General features: G+C 39.2%; 1 protein-coding gene across 3 annotated transcripts in view; it reads right to left on the bottom strand.

Annotated features, from left to right (window-relative positions):
* Positions 1–25412, bottom strand: part of Usp25 (ubiquitin specific peptidase 25) — a 105814-nt gene that overhangs the window by 58571 nt on the left and 21831 nt on the right. For all 3 annotated transcript variants that reach the window (XM_036203560.1, XM_036203558.1, XM_036203559.1), the window contains exons 3-6: positions 21936–22080; positions 9844–9967; positions 6942–7104; positions 2342–2428 (exon numbers count right to left, since the gene is read on the bottom strand). In XM_036203560.1, the coding sequence (XP_036059453.1) occupies positions 2342–2428; positions 6942–7104; positions 9844–9967; positions 21936–22080 (519 nt within the window). The remainder of the gene's footprint in view (positions 1–2341; positions 2429–6941; positions 7105–9843; positions 9968–21935; positions 22081–25412) is intronic.

Here is a 25412-nt window from a genome sequence, read left to right as displayed (position 1 = left end):
AGAAAATATCTTTCATTATCTCAAGTGAATTTAGCATAAACCAGTGACTGACAATTACTCACAATTCCAACACCAGTTTAAAAGGCATCAAGCACTGTTTCCCACTGTTACCATGCCATATTAAAGATCTTCATTTATCAAAGCGTATGCAAATTTTCACAATATTCTTCTGCATAAGAGCCTTTCAACGAATGGAAATGGTAACTCTCCTTCCACTGCAAGAAATACACTCCTCTAGCATGTGCTCATTACACACTCCTCTAGCATGCTCTCATTACACACTCTAGTGTGTCCTCATTACATACTCCTCTAGTATGCCCTCATTACATATTTGCTGTGGGATGTTCAAGTATGTCAAATGTGTTGCTCTGATTGATTAAAATAAAACACTGATTGGCCAGTAGCCAGGCAGGAAGTATCGGTGGGACAAGCAGAGAAGAGAATTCTGGGAAGTGGAAGGTGGAGGCGGAGAGAGCTGCCAGCCGCCACCATGACAAGCGAGATATAAGGTACAGGTAAGCCACGAGCCACATGGCAAGTTACAGATTAATAGAAATGGTTTAATTTAAGATAGAAGAAGTAGATAACAAGAAGCCTGCCATGGCCATACAGTTAATAAGTAATATAAATGTCTGAGTGATTATTTTATACATGGATTGTGGGACTGTGGGGGCTTGGTGGCCTCTGGAGAGAAGCTCTCCAGCTACACATATTCCTCTAGCATGCATTCATTACATACTCCTCTAGCAGACACTCACTACACACTCCTCCCGCATGCACTCATTACACACTCCTCCAGCATGTACTCATTACACACTCCTCTAGTATGCACTGATTACATACTCCTCTAGCATGCCCTCATTACACCCTCCTCTAGCATGCCTTCATTAGACACTCCCACACTCCTCTAATGTGCACTCATTACACACTCCTCTAGCATGCACTCATTACACACTCTGCCAGAATAGCTGAGTACCCTAAGGACTTCACAAGTAATTCTGTTATATACATACAGACAATGACTTCTTTTTAAATAAAGTTACAAACTGATTTGGTCTTATCAAACTATGAGAAATAAGGGATTGAAGTTCCATAAAATATAAAATAAAAGAAACAAAAGATAAGCACAGCACCCATAAGTAGCCAGTTGGAAGTAATTCTAACTAATGCATGTAAATTATACATGCTTCTACTGAGAGATGAGAAGGGCGATCTGGTATACCATGTGATACAGAGAGGCAGCACTCCAAACTCCCTTGGAAGGACACTTGAAGACATTCGCTTACTTTCTCTAGCAGTATGGCATTGTTACATTGCCTTGATTCCTTCTTTTTTGTAAGCAGTTGTTCATTGGCCAATCCAGCCCAGAGACTGTGGCCTAAAAGTTGGCTAAAGTACAGGATTTATTCCCTCTAGTGTGCTTTATAAATGTTTCATGTATTTGCAGAAAAAGTGGTTTTAAAAATTAAACACTAAAAGGATAATGTAACTTAATAATTTATCACTGTACCAATGGGTCACACAAAGTTCAGTACATCACTGAAACTCAAAAAGTCACCTCCCTTGTTTCTACAGCCCACTTCTTTAAGGCCACTGGCTCTTTACAGAAAATGACCCAGTACCTCCCATACAATGGTTTTCTTCTACTAAGTATAAATGCATGCATGCAACTCAGTCCAGTTTTATTAAGATTAAAATTATAAAATTTATAAAAAGATAAAATAGGCAATAATACTGTATAACAGACATTTTTATAGGGGCTTTACATGCTTATCTCATTTAGACTCCTCAGCATCTCCAGGAAAAAATTACTGTTACTGTCTACACTACAGATGAGGAAATCCCCAAGAAATGCAATGTGCTTTAGACCCACAGCACAAACCTAAGCATCAGACCCTGGAGCCTGCTCTTTTCAACCCACTCCGCCGACCACTACCTTCCAACATGGAAGGATGGCTTTGCCCTGGACCACCGCACGTAAGTGAGCTTTAAAGGAAGTGGAAAGAAAGGCCGACACTGACAACAGATGTGAGGAGTCCATTGAGGAAAACCCTTCAATTGTCGAATGCAGTCTAAGGTGTACTATAATTCAACAGCCCTATGGGTGAGGGGTCCTAAAACTGGTATGCTATCGTGACACACAGAGGAAGAAAATCCCCATTTACGATACAGAAATAAAAGGGTAGGAAATTACTGTAATCGAGATTAATGACATAACAGTAAAATTTGAACAGTTTCAGTTTTGATGGAGTAAAGTAAGTGCCCCCAAAATTCTTAAAGAGAAAAGAACATACAGACTGTAAGGACTTTTAAAAGATTTTAAAATCTTTTATAATTTTACCTTTTGGTTTCGGGGTAAATCTTGAGCATTTGATGGAGGCTTGTAATTCAGAACTAATCTTCTAAATTCCAAAAGATTGAATAATGACTGAAAAACAACAATTTAAAATATCTAAGAGAAAATTCTAGTAATGGAATCATGAATATCACTGTTATCAAGACTCATTCTTGACAATTATACTATTTACATAAAGGACTGTTGCAACCAGCAAAAGAATGGCAGCTATTTTCTCCCCGAGAAAAGTCTATTTCTTATATTTTAAAATAGTATTCTCATTTAAAAAATATTTTTGGATTGGGTGTTGCAGGGAATTTAACCCAAGGTCTTGTGTATGCAAGGCAAGTGCCCTGACTAGTATATTATATACAGTACTAATATATTATTCTTTCTAACTAACACTTATTCTACATGCAAAGCACAAAACTGTACAAGGACATTTTTAAAGCACATTATTAAAAACTATTTAGGTTACTATGACATTAACACGAAGTTTTCCTAAAATGGATAAAATACAGTGAAGAAGTTTTTAGATGTGTTCTATTTCAGATTAATTGCCTACAAAAATTAAGTACAAATCAACATACTCATCAGATGCTAGGTGAAAAAAAAACACAAAATGTTACATATTCTCTTTATGGCCAAGAAAACAAAACCTGGGAGACAAATATATAATTATAAAAATAGAATAATGCAAAAATACATAGTAGATTAGATACTCATGAAAGGCTTTCTAGCATGAAGTTTGTTGATGGTATTTTAGCTTCTGGAAACAGAATCAAGGCCTTGGACATTCTCTACCACTGAGCTCAATTAGCAGCCACACATGATGACCTTGAGTGCTTGCTAAAAGGTACTTTGTAATCCACTAATGACACCATAACATTTGTTCAAAACGAAAATACAATATCACAGACTAGAACACATACTTAATAGACATAAATTCATCTGAGCACCTCTGTAAGATTTTCCTTATAAATATTTTGCATACATGTAACTATTCCTACAAGTTTTACAGTGTTGGGATAAAGGTATGTGCCACCACATCCACTAAGGATATTTTAAACATTATGAGCAGATAAAATAATTCATTTTCCTGTTGTTATTATTTTGTTCCTTTGAGGAGGGATCTTGCCATTAGCCCAGCTCATTGATTCACACATGTAATAAATACTTATGGAATACCCATGGCATGAACAACACAAGGGGACAAAGAAGAAAGGACATTTAAAATATGCAGTCTCTTCTTCCATGAGAATTATCATCAGGCTTGCAGACTGAAAGGATGAAAGGAGGGGTGTAAATCAGAAAAGATACAGATAAGGCTGCAGAGGAGAAGCTATGCAGAAAGGCAGCATTGTAAAGCCAGAGCTTAACCCAACAAAAGGTTTTGATCACAGTAGCAAGACTAAGGAAATCAAACAAGGAAAAGGAATACAAAAAAGCAGAGCTTTCGGATTGGTGAAACATCAAGAAGAGAAATTATCACACATCATACACCTCTCAATAAGCACAAGTAATGACTGTGATGCACAGCAAGGACTCACTGGAGCATTTCAGGACAAAAAAGACTAGCAATGCTGCTCCACTCTAGGAGGACGGTGACAAGGTGATGACCTTGAGAAATAAATGGCACCTGGAAAAAGTCACCTCCTTCTCAGTATCAGTGGTAGAGGAGGAATGCCTGAGATTGTAGAAATAGGCTAGAGCTTAAAGGGGGAGTCTCTACCACTCTTGTGAGGGATTTCAAGGGAAAACTGCCACAGAAGCATGAGAATCCCACAGCCATGCTTTGTACTCCCACTCTAATGTCTTCCTTGACTCTGAACAGTATGAACCTCCTTTGGTGTGAGTTCGCAAGTGAAGAAGCTGCTTTTTCTCCTTTTTATAAAGATGTATGAAGGACGGGATTCTAGAAGTCCAGTTCATTTCACTTCCAAGTGCCTGTCCACAGAGACGCAGCTGCTGCTGTTTGCTGCGCTGAGCAAGGGACACGGTTCCCTCCATCTTGTCCCTAGACCCTGGGATAGTCTAGAACTAAAACTGCACAGAGCACTCAAGGCAGTGTGATGGAATTCCAATCAACCCTGCAAATTCCAACAAAAGCTTTGGGTGCTAACGGAGGCAGCATTAAGTGAAAAGTGCCATTTCTGAGTAAGTAGTCACATCTCAGCTCACACCTGAGAATCAAGTGATGTCAGAAAAGGAAGAAGAAAGGAGTCTCATAACCAAACATAAAATAATAGCTCCTGGAAATAATGATGAACATTATCAATACAGTAAAAAACACAATGGAACACAAGTGAACACATGATGTTTTCTACCCACAGATTCCCATGATATGAAGCTTCATGTCTTCCCTAAAAATCACTTTTGTTAGGTTGTGATAACCCAAACTTCTAAAGTGAGAAGATTATTTGTGCTGGGTGTTTAGATTTCTGCTAGAGAAGTCAAATCTTCTTTAATAGTTAAATTTGCTATCATAGAATAACAAAATTTAAACTAATAAAATTATTACTTTGTATTAAGGAATAATATATCTCTTTTTTCTGGTATGTTCCTTACACACACACACACACACACACACACACACACACACACACACACACAAGCTTTGTCACCTAGTGATTTTAGGGTAGATGGATGGTTACTCCATCACATTTGAGCTGAGACAGTAAAAGAACTTATTAACATAAACAGGGTTCCTGTGGCTCTGTTAATAATAATTTATCACTTCAAATGGGAATTTCCAATGAATATTGTCAGGAGAAGTGAAGAACATTTATCTAACTATCAAATACTGTCTGTGGGTAGGGACTTCCTTTTTGAACTTCTCAATGAAAAGTAACTGACGCAGGAGAAGCATTACTGTCCACACAGTGCTGGGAAGAAGGCAGCCCAACACATTTAGGAACACTCGGATCACAGCTTCACATCTGTTCCTCTAAACTAGGCCATGGACAGAACCTCACTAATACACAGAAGAAGAGAAACAATCCATAAGGACAATCCAAAGACACAGGCCCACAGGACTCCCAAGTACCAAATAAATGTTATTATTGCTTTTGGGCACATAAGTGAAAAAAAAATTATAATGAAGCCCACTGTCTAAGAAGCCATAGTCATCTATATACCCTTAGACTGTTAATGTAGTTGGAAACCAAGGAATGAGCCATCTTACTTAGTGGTGTCTATCATAAATAACGTAACAGGAATGAGGCAAGTCCAGAAAACCAAAGGAAATCTACTTATATGGCCCATGTGCCACAAAGCAAGTAGGGATGGTGGTGGCTAAAACCTATACTAACTTCATAGAAAAAAGTTGAAATCACAGATTAGTCACCTAGCAACGACAACCAGCTGACAGAAAATGAAAGGCATGAGATACTTACGTGCAAGCTGAAGCCAACATGAACACAGACTCAGAAAGCTACAAAATAGTCTTTCTGAGTATAAAAACAAATGGTACATATGTTCAATGACTTTTAAGTCCTTATTAGGAACAGTAAACAATTAAGCTACATTTTAGTGGCCTTATAAAACTAAACACAAAATATTTACAGAAGGTTTAATTTAAATTTTGAAATTTGATTATTCATACTAACAGAATGAAAAAGAATTATGACAACTGTCATTATTATACAAAAGCTGAAAATCAAAGATCACACTAAACATATTATCAAAAATGATTATTCCCTGTTGAGAAGATAGTGCGTTTGTGTATTTACAAACATCTCCTGTTTTGGAGAAAGCTAACAAAACATTCCACAAGGATTTTTTTAAGGTAAAAATAAAATGTGTTCATCTTAATTCATCAATATTTATTCTTTTCAGCATTGTAACATATGTACTGTGATCTACTCGCACATCAACACCAGCTTCAAACAAAATGCCTCTTCCAAGAATCAATGTGTGATTGTGAACATAACAGTATATTTTATAAATATTTTTGTTATGCATAAATAAGCTGATATGATTCACAAAAAATAGTTAATTCTAATTTCCTACCTTGGTTTCAATTATTCTCTCAACTTTCAGAGAAATACCGACAAAATTACCTTCATTTTACCTCTTCAGGAATCAAAAGAGGCAGAAATTACAAAGGCAAGAAAGCAGGAGAAATAATCTTACAGAAATGGATGGTATTAACTTGTGTTCTGTTGAAAGCCTCATAGTGGAACCAGGCATTGTGCGACAGGCCTATAACCCTAGCACCCAGGAGACTGAGGCCAGTCTGGGCTACCTACTAAGAGCTGATTTGAAAATTAAATTTGTTTTTAAAAAGAGACTCTGTTTTAAGACAAAGAAACGTTTAATTAGCCAGGTGTGATGTCTCAAACCTATAATCTCGGCCCTCAGAAGTTGAGGTAGCAGATCCTAAGTTCTAAGCTAGCCCGGGCAATTGGCAAGAACTCATCTACAACAGAACAAAAGTCCCACTGGGAATCAAAGACAAGAAGGGCTGGGCAATTCTGAGATCAACCCACTAAAGCACATTCATGAAAATCCTGCCTGAACTTCTACTTAAACCATACAAGAAACAGCACGGCCCACACCACTGCTCCTCGGGCCTACTGATTAAGAGCTGAACCTCAACTCTTACCTGGATCACAGCGCTAAACCAGCATGTGTTGCCAACATTCTTCAGCCCAACTGGAGCTTTGTCTTGTCTTTTTCTGTCATAAGGGTTTCGGGAATCCCTCCAAACTTCTGTAGGTGTTCTCTTCAAGCATGCTTTATTCTCTGCTATACTGGCTTCAAGAACTCTTAAGAAATGAAAACAGAGTGTTGAAAAAGATTTACATGGTTACAGAACACACGAAGCAACTTATGTGGTGGGTGAACTTTAAGACTTTGTTACACGGCTCTAATATGTTCTGTAAAGTCATACGTGATGCTGACATTACTCGTGTAGCAATTAGATGTCATTAAGACCATGGCAGTGGCCTCCCTTCCCCCCCCCCGCACCCCTCCATCAACACCTGAGACAGATGAGGTGCAAGAGCTAACCCTGAGGTCATAAGAGCAGGAGAGCTGTCCCTACCCCTCATCAACTGCAGCACTCAGGAGAGTGGCCCCTATGCCATGCCTGGGCAACACAGTAGGTGTAGATGTGGGAGAACTAACTGTGAGGACATGACAGCAGAACTGGCCCCGCCCGTTGCTCATTCATGCAAGGGGTGAACTAGCCAGAGCAATGCAGGAGAGCGCACCCTGGTGGTGAGGACAACGAAGAGCTGGCAGGTTGACCAATCCTGCAACTATCCAGGCCCAGAACCGGGGTTATGAGTTGACCCACCCCAACATCCACTCCATCTGTGATCGGCTAGAGCACATGAAGGGACCAGTCCCTACAGACCCAAAGATGCAGGATCTCCACAACAACAGGATATCCAAGAGGAGTTCCAGTGAGGGCCCAACATCAGAGACTTCAGACCAGACCAATGCCTCTGTTATGAATAGTTGAAAATAGAGATACATGGACAAAAGGGTTTACTGCATGACTCACTGTGACACACTACAGCTTCCATGACGAGATTAATTTTTCTTTTTTTCCTCTTAAATTTTATTTTATTTTATTTATTTTGGGAGAAGGTTGCAAGGACAGAGGATGGATATAAAGGGACAGGGAAACGAATGGGATGGAGATACATGATTTGAAAGACACAAAGAACAGATCAAAAAGAAAATTTTAAAAATTTAAAATATGGTAGAATCAATAACCAACAGATAAAGTGAAGAACACTAAGGAAAAATTCTAAGATTATTTCCTAAGAAAATTTCAAACACAAAACCTCAATCAGATTAACAGTAATCACAGTCCTTAGCTACACACACACACACACAGTGACAATCTAGTCAAGACTACACTACATATGCAACAGTGATCCAAAGAAAGTACAATGGAGATGAACCTCCCTTCACCTGGTGGCCTAGTGTGACAACAGCATGCATGTGATGATGCCAGCATAAACTGTATTTCCAGTCCTTAAACGACAATATCTACAATTTTGCACAGTACAAAGCACTCAGCGCTGTGACACTGCATTTAGACATTCAATATGCTACACGATTTGTGTTATTTTATAGTATTCATACCCTACTACAAAGCACACCATAAATGAATGCTACAGTGTGTTGGCAGAAGCCTCACACTTTTCATGTTTGTCTCTTGACTGTATCAAGGGACCACATGGAGGTGTTAACCTACGGGATGACATCTAGGTGTTTGTAACCACATTCTGATGAACTTGTCTATTCACAGCTTTTCAGAACTCTCTCCAGTATTAACCAGTATACATTGCTATGTAGTAATATATGCTGGCACAAGCTGCAGAGATGGCTCAGCTCTTAAGAGCTAGGCCTAGTAGTCTCAGCTGGGGTCATCCTTGGTATCCCATCCTTGGACTCCTGGGAACTAACCTAGCACCAGGTTTCTCCCTGTCCCCATGTTGTCTCCCTGTATCATGGTATCTCATTCATTGCTCTCCCACTCCATCATTGTTCCAGCTCGACCATCCCATTCCCTTATGGTGCATTAACAGCCTTTTTGGAGCCCACTACCTATGATGGAGGAGGGAATGGGGGTGGGTTGAGAGGGGAAGGCTGGAGGGGAGGGAGGAGGAAAGAGGGGGATCTTTGACTGGTATGTAAAATGAATAAAAGTATTTCTTAATATAAATAAATAAATAAATAGCTAGGCCTAACATGGTTAATGACATAATTTTGACCCACAGAACTTCAAAAATAAATAAAATAACCAGGTAAAATATAATGATCCTGTCACTCATCCTGTACACACTTATGACCATGAACTCTGATCCTGAATTCAAGGTCACTATCAGATACACAATAAAACCCTGTCTCAAAAATTTCAAAGAAATGAACCAGTAAATGAGTAGCAGGGATTACAAGTGGAGAAAAGAATCATAACCTAGCAATATATATTTGTAAGGTGGCAATTTAAATATAAACCAACAAATAATTTTCAAAAAAGCTAAGCCCACAACCAAAATATCAAGGAAACATGACAGAATTATAGATACTAATCTGGGATATAAGCTTCTAGATATTTTCATATTAATATGCTTATATAAATTGATGTAAACAAAAGTATATGTGCATTTGAAAAATAATACTTGTGGCAAATATACCTTTTATTTTACAATATTTAGCCTCCACAAACAAGCACACATGAACATGCCTATGTACACACAGAGGCGATAAATTCCTAAAGGTGAACTAGACAGTGGATTCAAAAGAACCAAAAAGAAACAAAAAATTAAAGAAAGAAATTTATGACAAAATTATGAACTCCATAATTAAAAAATAATTAAAAGGTTCAGAACTAAAGGAAGTCTGATTACATGGAATGTAAAAACAATACAGGCGCATCAGTGACTTTTCTAGAATGAAGTATCTTACTGCTCTTAAACTTCTAGTCTGTCTTTTCCTTTCTGGAGTGTGGATGGGCTCACACTGGCCTGCTGTGTGCATGCTCCTACCTGCTGATGGCTTGCTCCTCATCCGTTACTCCAGTCTCCCTGAATGTCCGGTTTGATTCTGCCAAACTCAGGGCAATCGCTCTCTGAAGATCATCTTTGTCATCCCCGGTGAGATCGATCACATCTGGAAAGCAAAACTAGCTCGCTCAAAACCAAGGCAAACAAAGGACAGTGAACTCCCACCACAGAGACAGATGCCCAACAAACCTTTGCAAACCAAAGCAGTACTGAATTAATGCTCTGCTTTATACATGGATATATCTTTCACAAACCAAACATGGTTACTATGAGCTAGCCTTGCAAATTAATAGTTTCTTCTATAAAATCTACCAAAAGCAGTGAAAGGAAGAAAAATCTTGGTATTTATTTATTTACTATGGAATCTTTTATTAAAAGCTAATAAGCAGAAAGCCTGCTGGCAATATGGTTTATCAAGAAAAAGCAAAATAAATACTACCAAATACTTACATTGGTGCTCTCTGATTGTGTGTATATCATATTGACTGGCCACAGGGTAGGTGTAGGGGTGTACATGTGTGTGTGTGTGTGTGTGTGTGTGTGTGTGTGTGTGTGTGTGCGTGTGCGTGTGTGTGTGTGTGTCATTGTGGATAGTCGTTAGCTCTAATGAAAAGTAGGAAAGGATATGAAAAGAGTTGTCACTTTTGTTATTGACTCTTCTATACTACGTGATTAATTTAGGCTATATGCCCTTCTTTTCATTGAAAACAAGATTTTTCACTTACACAGAGGGATGCAAACGAATATACTTGTTCCATTTCTTAAAAAAGAGCTTGAACACTGCAATTCTATTTCTGTATCCAAGGACTAAGAGCCACAACTATTATCGCCATCAGTAAAACATGCCCAGTGCAGTTCTGCACTGAGCAAGAATGGAATACTTTGACCTAGCCCACAAGAGCTGAGAAATGTTAATAACAGTGTAAGAACAGAGAATGGTACACAGGCTCCAGGTCTACATCTTTCACTTCTTAAACCCTTTGTTTCTTTGACCCACATTTGGTCTTCTAAGTTATTTATTCATCCCTAAAGACACTTAAAAGAAGGGATGACAAATCCTGTAGGTAAATAATATCATCATAATAATATGGATACATGATTAGTCTGCTGCTGTTAGTATTTACACTGCTGATACTGACCAAGGCATCAGTACCAAGGTGGAATTCCTGTTATTACTTAGAAATAAATACAACACTTTAAAGAAATTTAGCTTCTCTTAAGAATTATAACTCTGATCAAAAAAAGTAATTTTGCTAAATATTGAATCTTGATTTAAAAGGTTTTTAAATTGTTAATGACTAAAAATGCACAAACTTTATATGTGGCAAAGCATACTATAAATGCCTGTCCAATGCTGGAGTTGCAAAGTTAGTGTTTTTCATAGAACACCATTTTTTGGTTGAAAGAACAAATGACATACTACAAAGTATGATTACCCAAACTTCAATTTTATCAGTCATTGCAGAGCAACAGTTGTTAATGACTGATAGGTAATTTTCATTAAAAAAAAAAAAAATGTTTCAACTACTATGATCCTGATAGTTTCTCAGAATGTAAAGGCTTTTCTGGTAAAACTTTTAATATAAACTATTAACAAATTTGACATTTTATTATAGTATTTTGTCATAATATAGATGGAACTACAATTACCAATGTAGTTTTACAGAATCATGTAAGGGTAACAGATCCATTCAAATAGCAAGCCATTGGTAGATTTTAATATCTAACAGCACTATTTGAAAGGCAATTGATAATCACCAACCAGCACTGACACCAACGTGACTGTGGATTCACACGGCAACTCACCCTCAGGAAATTCAAAACAGTTGCGTTTTAGTATATTAAACAGAATATCCATTATTAGTTGAATAACCAGTTAAACATTCCTCCCTTCCCTAAATGAACATCTGTATAATGCCAGATTTTCTTCACACAACAGAACCAAAGCAACTTATTCCAACAGAATGCAAACCTTCCAACACAGATCTGAGATCCCAGCTCTTCTATAACACCATAAACACAAGACACTGGCAGCAGAGAAATAAATGCATGGACCCTTTGGCTAATTTGTTTCAGAAATATATTCTATACAAAAATGTTTATATCAACTTAACAGGTTGCTGATTGAGTAAGAATTGATTTTCTAAGCTTCTCCAATTTTTAAGTTCTAACTCAGACTCTATTTTCTATCAACCAACCAAAGCTCTTTGAAGTCCATTGTAAATATGTGAGTTTACAGGAGTCCTGAGATCAGAAGTGTGCCATGGTATTAAACACAGACACTTCATTGTATGTACCACATTTACTTAATCCATTCTTCCATTGAGGGGCATCTAGGTTGTTTCCAGGTTCTGGCTATTACAAATCATGCTGCTATGAACATAGTTGAGCATGTGTCCTTGTGGTAAGATTGAGCATTCCTGGGGTAAATGCCCAAGAGTGGTATAGCTTGGTCTTGAGGAAGATTGATTCCCAATTTTCTGAGAAACTGCCATACTGTTTTCCAAAGTGGCTGTACAAGTTTGCACTCCCACCAACAGTGGAGGAGTGTTCCCCCTGCTCCACATCCTCTCCAACATAAACTGTCCTCAGTGTTTTTTATCTTAGCCATTCTGACAGGTGTAACATGGTATCTCAGAGTCATTTTTTATTTGCATTTCCCTGATGACTAAAGATGTTGAGCAATTCCTCAAATGTCTCTCAGCCATCTGATATTTTTCCATTGAGAAGTCTCTGTTTAGCTCTGTAGCCCATTTTCTAATTGGATTGTTAGGTATTTTGATGTCTAGTTTCTTGAGTTCTTTATATATTTTGGAGATCAGCCTTCTGTCAGATGTGGGGTCCTACTCAGCATAGAAAAACGATGACATAATGAAATTTGCAGGCAAATGGATAGAACTAGAAAATATCATCCTGAGTGAAGTAATCCAGATTCAGAAGAACAAACATGGTATGTACTCACTCATAAGTGGATACTAGATATAAAGCAAAGGATAACCAGACAGCAACCCACAGTTTCAGGGAGGCTAGCTAGCATGGAGGACCCTAGGAAGGATGCATGGGTCACACTGGGAAGGAGAAATAGGTGAGATTTACATGAGCAAACTGGGGGAGAGGGGGGTAATGGAGGGCAAGGGATGGGGGATGAGAACATAGAGGAACAGAAGGTTCAAGTGGGAGCAAGAACAGAGTGGATGGAAAAATGTACAGAAATGGCCAACCAAATTAGTGGAAATGCATGAACTGTGCACCAATAACTGAGGAGACCCCATGGTACTGGATCAGGCCCTCTGGATAGAGGAGACAGTTGTTTAGCTTGAACTGTTTAGGGGGCCCCCAGGCAGGCAGTGGGATCAGGACCTGCCCCTGGTACACCAACGGGCTTTTTGGAGTCTAGTACCTATGGTGGGACACTTTGCTCAGCCTTGGTGTAGGGAGGAGGGGCTTAGACCTGCCTCAACTGAATATAACAGGCTCTGCTGCTCCCCATGGGAGGCCCTGCCTTGGAGGAGGTGGGAATAGGGGTTAGGTTGGAGGGGAAGGCTGGGGGGTGGGAGGAAGGAGAAGAGGGGCATCTGTGGTTGGTATGTAAAATAAACAGAAAATCTCTTAATAATAATAAAAAAAAGAAAAAATTCCAAAACAGAAAACAAACAAACAAACACCACAGACACACACATTCTACAAGACTTTCAGCTGCATAGGATTGGGGCTCCTGTAATCTAGTTTTTACAATGGAGTTGACAGAAGCTAAATCCCAGTCAAATACCAGTCACCTGAGCAACAGGAGACAAATGTCAAGAAGCCCTGTGTGCCAATCATCTCTGTGATGAGGCCAGGGCAGGCTCTGCTTGGGTGGGCATGCCCTCCCCACTGTGGCCCAGCGCACTGTGGCCTGCTTTCTGATCCCTGCCTAGACACACAATTCACATGATTTGTCTTGCCCTGACAGCATCAAGAACAAAAGACACTTGTTCCTTCCACTGGTATAAAAGGCTAGAACTGTCTGAGGCTAGAACTGACCACACTGAGTTGTCCCTGTTACCCTTGTCTCCCTCCACATCGCTAATCCTCCAGGATAGACAGATAGGTACAACTGTGATGCGGATGAGAATTGGAGCCTGCCTCTCCTGGAATTGGGCAACAGTCCATTTTAATGATGGGAAAGGTTAGCTGAGGTCAGATACTATCAGTCCTTGACTGACACTTTCTTCCAGCAAAGGAAAAGCTCTCCTTATGTATAAAGCTACTGCAATTACAATTTACTTCACGTGATCCCATTGCTTTTAACATTTTAATGTTAAATGTGGATTTATTTTTTGTATTCATAAATAGTTAATTTTCTCCTTATGATGACTATTGTTGGTTGTCAACTTAACTACATCTGGAATTAACTAAAACCAACATGGCTGGGTCCACCTGTGAGGATTGTTTTTTCCTTAAGTCATTTGAAGTGGGAAGACCCACTTTTAATTCATATCTTCTGAAGTAGGAAGATCGCCTTTAATCTGGGCCACATCTTTTGCTGGCAGCCTACATAAAGGTCATGGAAAAAGGAAGCTTGCTCTTTTTGTGCCTGCTTGCACTCCTCTGGCTAGCAAACCCATTCCTTCAGTGGCGTAAGAGCTTATCTCTGTGGGATTCGGGCATATACTGAAAATCAGCTCAAAAACCCAGCTTTAGGCCTTGCAGAATTTCTTTTTCAGGAATTGGTAAAACAACAAATGTTACCAGTTGTATAATAAAAGTAGCATTTTCTGTGTGTTTATTGAAAAGAGCTGAGAATTAATTTGGCTATAAACAATTGGTAATTGCAGAAGTAAGTTTAAAATCAAAATAGCCTTGGTAGAAATTCCATCCATATAGCAGCATGTTATATATTTGTATCTGTGCCACAGCAAGACTTTGAGAAAACACTGACAATGTCTTTGTTACCTACCTTCCCTGTCGTCTCACTGTGAGAACAGTTCAAAGGTGCTAAATAGACAGGCTGCTTGAGCACCACTTAAGTAAACCACGTGATCATCTAAGCAGTTATCCACATTTTTAAGACTGTCCAAATCAAAATAAATTCCTATAAAGTCAGAAATACAGCACATGACACTCATCTTTCTAAAGGTTTGCTCTCCAAGAACTGATACTAAATGTTTCTTGAACTCCCAAACACAGGCATCATGCATCCTATTGGTTTTTACACACACCTTCAGTGCTTGCATAGTTTATGATTCACTTATCCATGAAAACACAAGTTTTTAATGTGTGTGGTTTTTTTTACAAATGCATCATTTAACCCAAAATCTAGTTGAATGACAATGTAAAGATTTTATTTTGAAAAGGTAAAATGAAGTTCTTTCATTATTTCTTTATCTACATGAAGCTAAGTCCAGGGAAATGATGTGTTTTGTTTAATGAACTAATTTTATATTTGTCACCAATAAGTCAAAAGCAGGAAAAACTCAGTGTGGAGAGTTGAGAGATAAAATATTGAACAAGAAGATACCGATACCGAGAGGGAAGAGCAAAGGAATTTGTGGAGTCAGAGGAAGGACAGGTCCCAGGACAAGATGAAGTTGACGTAACACGTAGGAATGCAAAACCAGCACTGCACACTGAAAACATGGCTTGCTTTCAGTGAAAAGCAACCTACGAAGCAAAGGATGGGCACTCACTAGGAACTGCAGACCAGAGGGACCCAAACACTGAGCCTCCCAAGTCAGCCTCACAGGCTTCCAGTCTCACTGCTGGTCTCATGAGCCAAGCACAATCCAGTCTCAGCTGGGCCTGGAGTTCATTTCTCTCACACAGCCCTGTGACTCCTTCCTCACTTCCCTCAGGTATTCGTTCAAGTGTGGCCTCACCCAAAAAGCATTCTCTGAGGACAGGACCTAAAATAGTAATTGCTATTCCCAAGCAGAGCCACACCCATGGCACCACGTTGGCCCAACCCTTCTGTTCTTTGTGAACTTCTGAGAACTCAGCATTATTCTTCTGCACTGTCCTCCTTGAGCAAAAGCAGACTATCTTCCAATGGCTTGCAAAGGTCCTAAAAGCATTGATAAATCAATATTTATGTTCCAAAACAACTCAAAGTTAATACCCAAATAGGAAACATACTTTGTAGAAGTGGGCTATGTATAGTGACAACAGTAGTATGTAAGTATATGTTCCCAATTTCTACAAAGAGGACAGATCAGGCACCACATTTTAAAACTACTTTCATATAAATAGACATACATCTGTAAAGTGCCTTCTCCACTCTCTACTTCTTCCCTACTCGGACTTATTAGTAATACTATATATTACTAATATCCACATAGTAATACTACTATTCTGTTTTTCTGACTGCTGAACACACAGTCTCTAAACTGTACTGTATGAACAGCACTTTCTATGATATGAGATATTATAAATTTCAACATTATTTAACATTAATTTTGATTACTGGCAACTATAATGAACAGTTTAGCTATGCCATACATACTTCCGATTTTAATAACAGCTATTAAATTCAAAATGGTAGCATCCATAAGGAAGAAAATGAAAGTATTTGAGGAGTCTTTCAAAAACTCTCCCTTGTTTTCTGTCTTTCAGCTGAGATGGTGAAAATATTGAAGTAAATATTCCATGTTAGTCAACAATTACAAGATAGACATAGCCCATGGCTATCATTCTCTCCTAAAACTCAGGAAATCTTCAGCACAAAAACAGAAACAGGCCTTGAGTACAACACCAGCCTAGGAAATATAAGCTCCATTTGAAAAGGAATGAAATAAACTTAAAAAATTATACAGGCCTTCCCATGGTCCACCTCTTCTAGAACATGACTAACCGGCTTGAAGCACCTTAATGCATGGAACCAGGTGCACATGTCCACATTGTTCTACCTAATGCATGGAATCAGCTGCACATCTCCACATTGTTCTACCTAATGCATGGAATCAGCTGCACATCTCCACATTGTTCTATCCTAATGCATGGAACCAGCTGCACATCAACTACATTGTTCTAAACTAATGCATGGAACCAGTTGCACATCTCCACATTGTCCTAACCTAATGCATGGAACCAGCTGCACATCTCCACACTGTACTAACCTAATGCATGGAACCAGCTACACATCACCACACTGTTCTAACCTAATGCATGGAATCAGTTGCACATCTCCACACTGTTTTACCTAATGCATGGAACCAGCTGCACATTGCCACACTGTTCTAACCTAATGCATGGAACCAGCTGAACATCTCCACACTTTTATAACCTAATGCATGGAACCAGCTGCACATCTCCACATTGTTCCAACCTAATGCATGGAACCAGCTACACATCTCCACACTTTTATAACCTAATGCATGGAACCAGCTGCACATCTCCACATTGTTCCAACCTAATGCATGGAACCAGCTGCACATTGCCACACTGTTATAACCTAATGCATGGAACCAGCTGCACATCACCAACCACATTGTTCTAATTTAATGCATGGAACCAGCTGCAATCACCAACCACATTGTTCTAACCTAATGCATGGAACAGCTGCACATCTCCACACTGTTCTAACCTAATGCATGGAACCAACTGCACATCTCTACATTGTTCCAACCTAATGCATGGAACCAGCTGCACATCACCACACTGTTCTATCCTAATGCATGGAACCAGCTACACATCACCACACTGTTCTAACCTATTTCTAAGCTTAACTTTGGCTATTTATGAATGACCAAAATAGTTTCATGTATTAAAAATTTCTAGACAGAGTTTTAACTTTCATTGAATTGTTTTCTTTTCTACCTACAATTAGTTTTTAATAAGTGTAAGGAATGGAAAAAGGTAAGAGTCCATTGATAAAATCCTTAGACATGAGAACAGAAAGACTGTACTGATCACCACCTTAAATCACCCTGACCAAACAATCTAGCCATTATCCAAATTCTAGGATGGAACCTCAAAGCTTTCTCATTTTGAATGCGATTCAGGTTTGTGGAAGCTAGGCACCTGCTGTGATTCAAATGTTTGAAGAACTACTACTCAGTTAGTACTCATGTCAATGTATTAACCAGGTTTTCTAAAGCTTAATAACGCTGTATTACTTTCTATGTTATGATTACCTACCCAAATCCCTCTTATCTTTTGATCCATATTTTGATTGATCACCTGTAGTGCATCTTGCTCTGGTGGACATATACTGTTTTTGTCCTGTAAAACAATTTAATAGTCGTGGTATAAAAATATTCCTTTTAAATTTCAAATTGGGCAGAACTATGTATAGTCATGGCTAGGATAGTGTGTGCCAAGACCCAAAAATATCATAGTTTTTCTTTTGACTCAATTACAATTGCAATAGTCAATATTATGCACTGTAATCTAGTCCAATTTAGTTGTATATGTAATAGGGGCTGATGTGTGTGTGGAAAGCCATAGATTCATGTCAGTATCCTGCCCAGTTACACCCCACAGTATTCCCGTGAGACAGGGTCTGTCATTAAATCTAGATCTAGCCTGGAAACCAGCAAGAATCAGTGATCTTCTTGTCTCTGCCCCCAACAGCACCGAGTTACACAGAGGCTTTCTATGTGGATTCGGAGGATTTCAATGCAGACCCTCATATTTGTACAGCAAGTGCTTTTACTCACTTGTCTCCCTACCCCTAACATTCATTAATTTTTTTAACTGAAAATATCTCATACAGTGCTGAGACACTTTGCTCAGCCTTGGTGCAGGGAGGAGGGGACTGGACCTGCCTCAACTGAATCTACCAGGCTGGGCTGACTCCCCACGGGAGACCTTGCCTTAGAGGAGGTGGGAATGGGGGGTAGATTGGGGGGGAGTCTGGGGGGTGGGAGAAGGGAGGACAGGGGAATCCGTGGCTGACATGTAAAATTAAATTAATTATAAAATAGAAATATCTATAAAAAGAAAAAAATCTCATACAGCTTCATTCCAAACTTAAGAGAAAAATTTTCTTTTGAAAATTTGCTATCTAACATGGTCTGGATTATACAAGTTAGGAAAAGGTCTAGCATTTTTGGAAATATATTGCAAATAATTTGAGCCTCTTCCTAGAATGCAATATGGCATTAAATTACAGTAGAGAATATTATAAAAGGGCACCCGGAACAGTAACACCAAAGTTCTGAGTAAAGTTTCCTTGTAACTTCTCTCAAAAATAAAAGGCAAGACTAGAAATACGAGATGGCTTTCATATTAAAGGTATTGAAAGAATAATTAGTTCTTCAATATTACACAAAGGGGCACAAGTATCAATGTTCTTCATATCGAGTGGCATAACTTCCGATTGCCTTTCGTAGTCAGAAGATGCATGACTGAAAATTCAATCCATGTAGGACTTTTAGAAAGTACTGTGGTTTCTTTTTCTCTAAAAGAGACACTGGGGTACAAATAGTTATTTGCCCAGCTTCCATAACTGCAGTGGTATAGTTAGTATATCAGTTTTTCAGGTCAGAGGATAGATTGTTGCCAGCACTGAAACCAGCAGCTGACAGGCTGAGAGCATGGTTTTATTTACCCTCAAGCTTTGGCTGAGGAAAAGAAAGTAATCATTTATTGAAAATAAAACTTTGCCATATTTGGGGGAGTTTCAAATACCAGTGTACTTCAAATAAAATTGAGAACGTGCTCAAAAGTGAAACATTTCATTCACATCAATCCCTGGAAAAATTCCACATCCCGAGAATTCTGCCACTGTTATTCCTTCTGCACTCAGTTCGGTGAGCAAGTCTGCACTTACTTACACACTCATTTGTAACAACTGCATCTTTCCTTCCATGCACAAGTTTACAGCCCATACAAACCGAAAATACACAAAAATTCCTTCGTTTCTCAACAGCATCTGCACAGTCAAAGGTATTTTTCAATAATCGACTGAATGTGGGTCTCTTTACTTCTCGCCACAGGCTTGCTAAGCTTATTCCATCAGGACTATCTCCTAACAGCTGCTATGCTTTCAGTAACTTTACAGACAGGATATAGCTCCTGCAACCCAAAGTAACAGCATTAAGTGTGACCAAAAGGGTCATTATGCAAGCACTCCATTAAATTTCAACACATCTGTGTCTCAATGACCGACCACTGGTCTAGCTAATGGACACACTACCCAGTGAGCCTCCAGCTCAGGACAGCACATTTTATAATGAAACCACAGAAGCCAACTGGGCACTCAAAATGACAATTGGCTGAGATACAACCAGAAACTTCAATTATCAACCCTTTACTCCAAGTGAAAAGTAAAGTTATAGGATATTTTTCTAGAGCTACACACACACACACACACAGGTGGGGGTGGGGGATATCGTGAGACATCTGTCTTCTGAACGTGGGCTGGGCTCTTTCCAAGGGCCCCTATTCAAGTCGCCACTGGGGTCCGCTAGCATTCTCACTGGTCTTGAGCAGGTGCTATCACTCGGCTTAAGCACTATTTTCTCTTCCTGCACAGCAAATGTGTCTTCCATTACGACAGCCTCTCAGTTCCATTTTTCTCCCTCTGTCCACTGATCTTTGCATCAGAAGCATATCACTAACAGCAAGAGCTCACAAGTGACCTTCTAAAATCTGACCTCTCCAACTAGAGCACAAAACTGGACTATTTGCCAGTTTGCATCTCGAAATATTTGGTTTCGGTAAAAACTACACTTGGCTTTCTTCCTTCTCTTTTCTTTTTTTAAAAAAAACTATGATGTAATTAGTTCCTTTTTTCACCATAGAGCTGGATGTCATTCTCAAACACACATCCTTCCTATCCTGAGAACCCTTCCCTTCCTCCCAGCTTCTTCCAACATCAAAACATTTCTCAACTTCTTTCTTATCCCCTTTCATTAGTCTCGGAGATTTTTCTGTGCAAAACTGAGTAGCATCAGTGTTCAACCAAATGATTTCCAAATGGCAGTCCTTAATGGCACTCTGGATGCTGGAAGCAAGAGGGCAGAGAGAATGGTTTCCAGCATGCAGCTGCTAAGCTAACCCAAGACCAAAATAACCTAAGACTACAAAGGGGAAGGTGAGAGACGCTTCGTGACCAAAAGAACAGTAAGGTAAACTCTGAGGAAGTAAGAGGCACTGGGTGTTGGGAACTTGGGCTCATTCTGTATTACTGTCAGAGCATAAAGTAAGGGAGAAAACAGGAGAAACTGGGGCTGAGAAGTGAAGACTGGGCAGACCTCAGTTACCCTGAACTTGACTGAAGCAAGAAGGTCCATCTCATGCAAGCAGCACTTCTACCTGCCTGACAAGGGAAAGGGAAATGGCTCTCCCTACTTTTTCCTAATTTTCACATCCACAGGAAGAAACCATAAATGCTCCTCAAACATGTTTGTGATCTCATGCCTCAGATCTATACTAAAATCTATATGTAAAAATAAGTGCTTATGTTTTATATATACTAGTTTGGTATTTCAAGGTGCTTAAGACTAAAACCATGGCCAAACATACACTTTAATAACATCTCTTGTATCCCAGTTATTAAACCATGCTAGTACATTGAGGATATCAGTATACAGTGAAAAATTCTGAGTGCTCCATAGAATAGCCACATGTGAATGATAAGCTAGGGCCTTGGGCAAAATCTCTCATATATTCTGACTTAAGTGTGCAGGGAGAGTGTAAATCTCTCATATATCTTCACTTAAAGTACAAATGAGAGTGCATGGTGTCTCTATCTCTCCCAGGTGTTTTATTTTAGGGGGGGGGGGTGATTGTGTGTGTGTGTGTGTGTGTGTTATAGTACAATAAACTTACAAACTTACACCCTCAAAGCAATACTCAGCTTCTACTGAAAGTTGAAATTGACAAATGATTGTACATTTAAAAGTCTAGACTTCTTGTGACTATAATTCACACAGATGTTTTATATTTTAAGCCCATGTATTCTATATGAGATCCTCATAAAAGGATATATAACTTCAATTGTTTGCCTTTACTCTAGAAAAATGTCACTAATAAACGTTTACATTCATTACTTTTTTTGTTTGTACTTCACATCTGTGTAATGGGTAAAATTAACACAGTATCAGGAAAACATTTCAATCCATGCCTATGAAACACTAAGGAAAACTTACTTGCATCCGCTTGGCTTCCTACACTGATGTATCTCTCATTGCCCGGAAGTGTCGTCTGGTAATAGGACGTCTCCTCCTGTGGGGGGGTCTTGGCATTCTTGGCAGTGAGGAAAGCCACTGCTAACTCCAAGTTTCCATTACTGTCCTTCAAATATCAAGAAGGGAAGAGCCAATGATTTTGAAGTAGTGGCATCCAATCACACAAAATGTATGTTATTTTTCTGTAATATTTTGTAGCAAAAATCATTTTGATTTGAACTTATTTTAATGCAATTCTAACTAAATAGTAAAAACTTACTACCCATAAACTCTATCTCAATAATCATTTCTTAAAACTATATTCATTATTTGATATTCATTACTAAAACTTCTACTACAATTATAAGTAAATTCTCTTAAAATAATATTCACTATTTGATATTCACTACTAAAACTTCTATTACAAAGATAAATCAATTCTCTATTTTCTTAATTTCCTATTACTTTCTTATCCATTTAGAAAAATCCAACAATGAACTTCTAATTTTAAACAGATGAGTAATCAAGAATTTTTTCTCTGGGTTTTGCCATAAGAGTGAAAAGTGAGTAGTTAAAATATAGCTCCTTTAACATGAATACTGGATACACACACCTAGAAGAGACTTAAACAAAATGTCAAGAATTCTTGGGACAGCACAAGAATTGGAGCTTGACCGTGTGGAGAGGCAGAGAGAACTGCCAGGCACACACACACACACACACACACACACACACACACACACACACACGCCAGTGCTCATCGAAAGCACAGCTAACCAAAATATGCCAACGTTCATTCAGAAGTAATGGAAGGCCGAAAAGCAGTAAGAGGAGGCTTGCTCAGTTTTATCTTTCGATCCCCGAAGAGGCTGCTGATAAGTAAAATGTAATAGGAGCTCAGGACAGCTAACTGAGACAGCACAATCAACTCAGCTGTTAGCCAAGTCATCTCCATAGCAGCAGCCAGGGTGCAGAAGGCCTGGCAGTTTAAGCAGAAAGCCAGTAGAGCACTGTGGACACCGTATTGACATTCACTTTAAAAAGTTTGCATTGGCTGTGTATTAAAAAGAAAATGGGAGCAGTAGTCTCATATCACTGCTAATACTGGAGGGGTAAGACATGATACAGCAAGCAAGATCATTGCAAAATGATCAACACACCAAGAAAAAGAAGAACCAAAAAACCTGCCCCAAATCTCATTCTGGCAGTGAGTTAAGGAGAGGGTGCCTAGGAGGGCCACACAGCTTTAAAGTGTGCATCCTTTGTGCCCACTGTGAGACTCTTAAGTGACTCATCCAAGATGCACGTCTACAATCGGCCACTGTCAGATAAGCACATTGCTCATAAAATGGACTGCAGTGATGACAGCTAACGTTGACAAAGCATTTACTAGGTGTCTAGAATGTGCTAAGTGTTTTGAATGCCCTGCTTCATATAATGAAATCCCAAACACAGCGGGAATCTTACAACTTGGCGGCCATTTAGTTCCTATGGCTAAGTATAGATTCTTGTTATGGTTTAGATATAAAATGTTCTTCTCAAGCTCCTGTGTTTGAATACTAGTACCCAACTGATGGCAACCGTTCGAGAAGTTGTTTAACTTCCTAGGGAGCTAGGCTGAGTGAGAAAAGAGACCTCTGCACAGAGGGACTTACTCATAACTCAGCCCCTCTTTTCCCAACTCTGCTGTCTGCTCTGCCAAGATCGGAGTGTGCAGCCTCAAGCTCCTGTTGCCTTGACATCCCCACCATGAACCAAACCAAATCCCTCCTCCTCTAAGTGGCTTTTTAAAAATGATGTGTATGTGTTGTGGCATGTGTATGTCTGTGTATGTGTGTGAATGTGTACATGAGTGCAGTGCCTGCAGAGGCCACAAGAGGGAGTCAGACCCGCTAGAGCTGGAGTGACAAATGGTTTGAAGGCCAACTGATGTGGGTGCTGTGAACCAAAAGCCAGTCCTCCACAAGAGCAGCAAGACTTCTCACCACTGAGTCATCTCTCCAGCCCTCCCCAGTTGTTTTTGTAGGGAATTTGGCCACAGGGTTAAGAAAAGTAACTAACAGCATTTTCCAATTACAGATCGTAATATCACTGACTGTGGTTCCCAAGGCACAGGACTTGTTGGTATGTTGCTAAGAGAATCAACTCATTACTAAACATCTTAAAAATTCATACAGGCCATCAGTTAGGGTTTGAGTGTCCTATTTACTCTATCACTAAAATTGAAATGAAAGTTTGTGAAGAACAAAAGCCACTTACACCAAAGCAATGTGGACAAGCCTTAATTTGACCTATATTTCCCAAATTTAAAAAATGGAGAGGGTTCCCTCCCAATTTCCAATGGCAAAGAGAAGGGCTACAGCCTCATCCTCTGGGATCTCCTGGCACTGTCTGAAAATAGACTTGGAGTGGGTTAGTCATGTATTTATCAGAAAGAAAGAAATACTGGCAACCATCTAAATGTCAGGCTCCTAAGAACTGAGGCTGCACCCTCGCTTCCTCTAACAACAGCATGTACAGCTCTGGATTCACACCCTCAGTAACAGTGTTTCATCAGTTTTCTTCTGGCAAGTGAGACAAAGCAAAGCTCCCAGCAAAGCTGTGGACACAGCCTTATTCGGGCACCTTCGAATGGCTGCTGCCTCCTCCATCCCAACTCTCCCACAGACTGCTGTATGTGATGAGGGGTGGCTTACTTAACATCTCTATTTCCTCATCTTTGAAATGGGGAATGGAAGTATTGATCTCTTGGAAATATAATAATAAATTAGCAAATTCACATAAGGAACACTGCCTGGTCCAAACTGTCTGGGCCTTAGTAAACACTTGTTAGCACTATCATTGATGATTTTTGTTACAATCATTTTTAAAAAGTGAATTATTTCTAGAAATAAAGACGCTCTGGCTCAGAATCAGGGGCCATTTCAACTTCTTCCCCCCTAATTAAGTTACAGAAGCTCAGGAGCTATGTGTGACTACAGTGATAAATATGTTACACACAGACAAGCTGAAATACAGTTCTATTTCAAGCAAATACTCCATTCACTTGATCACTCTCACTCTGAACTATCCATGGGACTTGACTCATCTCAGCACCTCCGTGAAAAAAGGAGGGTGTGTCTAGGCTGCAACCAAAAGGACACATAGGATTTGTTGTACATATTACTGAAATCTGAGGTTGAAAATCCTTAAGGTATGATTAGCTGAAGGCTAGGAATGATGTCAGCTTTAGACTCTACTGATTCTCTACTTTGAGATACTCCTGAATTCACCTCTTATTCTAACCCACCCACTGAGCCCCACTTATCTGAAAACACATAACATAATAATGTTAGTGCTGTTATTACTATTATTCAACACTAGGATTATGTCCTACTGATCTGCAAGAAAAGTCGACACTATAGAGAGGTTATGCATCACTCCAAGGTATCATGAAACATCAAATTACTGAAAATGGTC

This window comes from Onychomys torridus, chromosome 12 (assembly GCF_903995425.1).
Source record: "Onychomys torridus chromosome 12, mOncTor1.1, whole genome shotgun sequence".
Taxonomy (NCBI): Eukaryota; Metazoa; Chordata; class Mammalia; order Rodentia; family Cricetidae; genus Onychomys; species Onychomys torridus.
The sequence above is the reverse complement of the archived record's forward strand: the minus strand, read 5'-3'. Positions and strand labels throughout refer to the sequence as shown.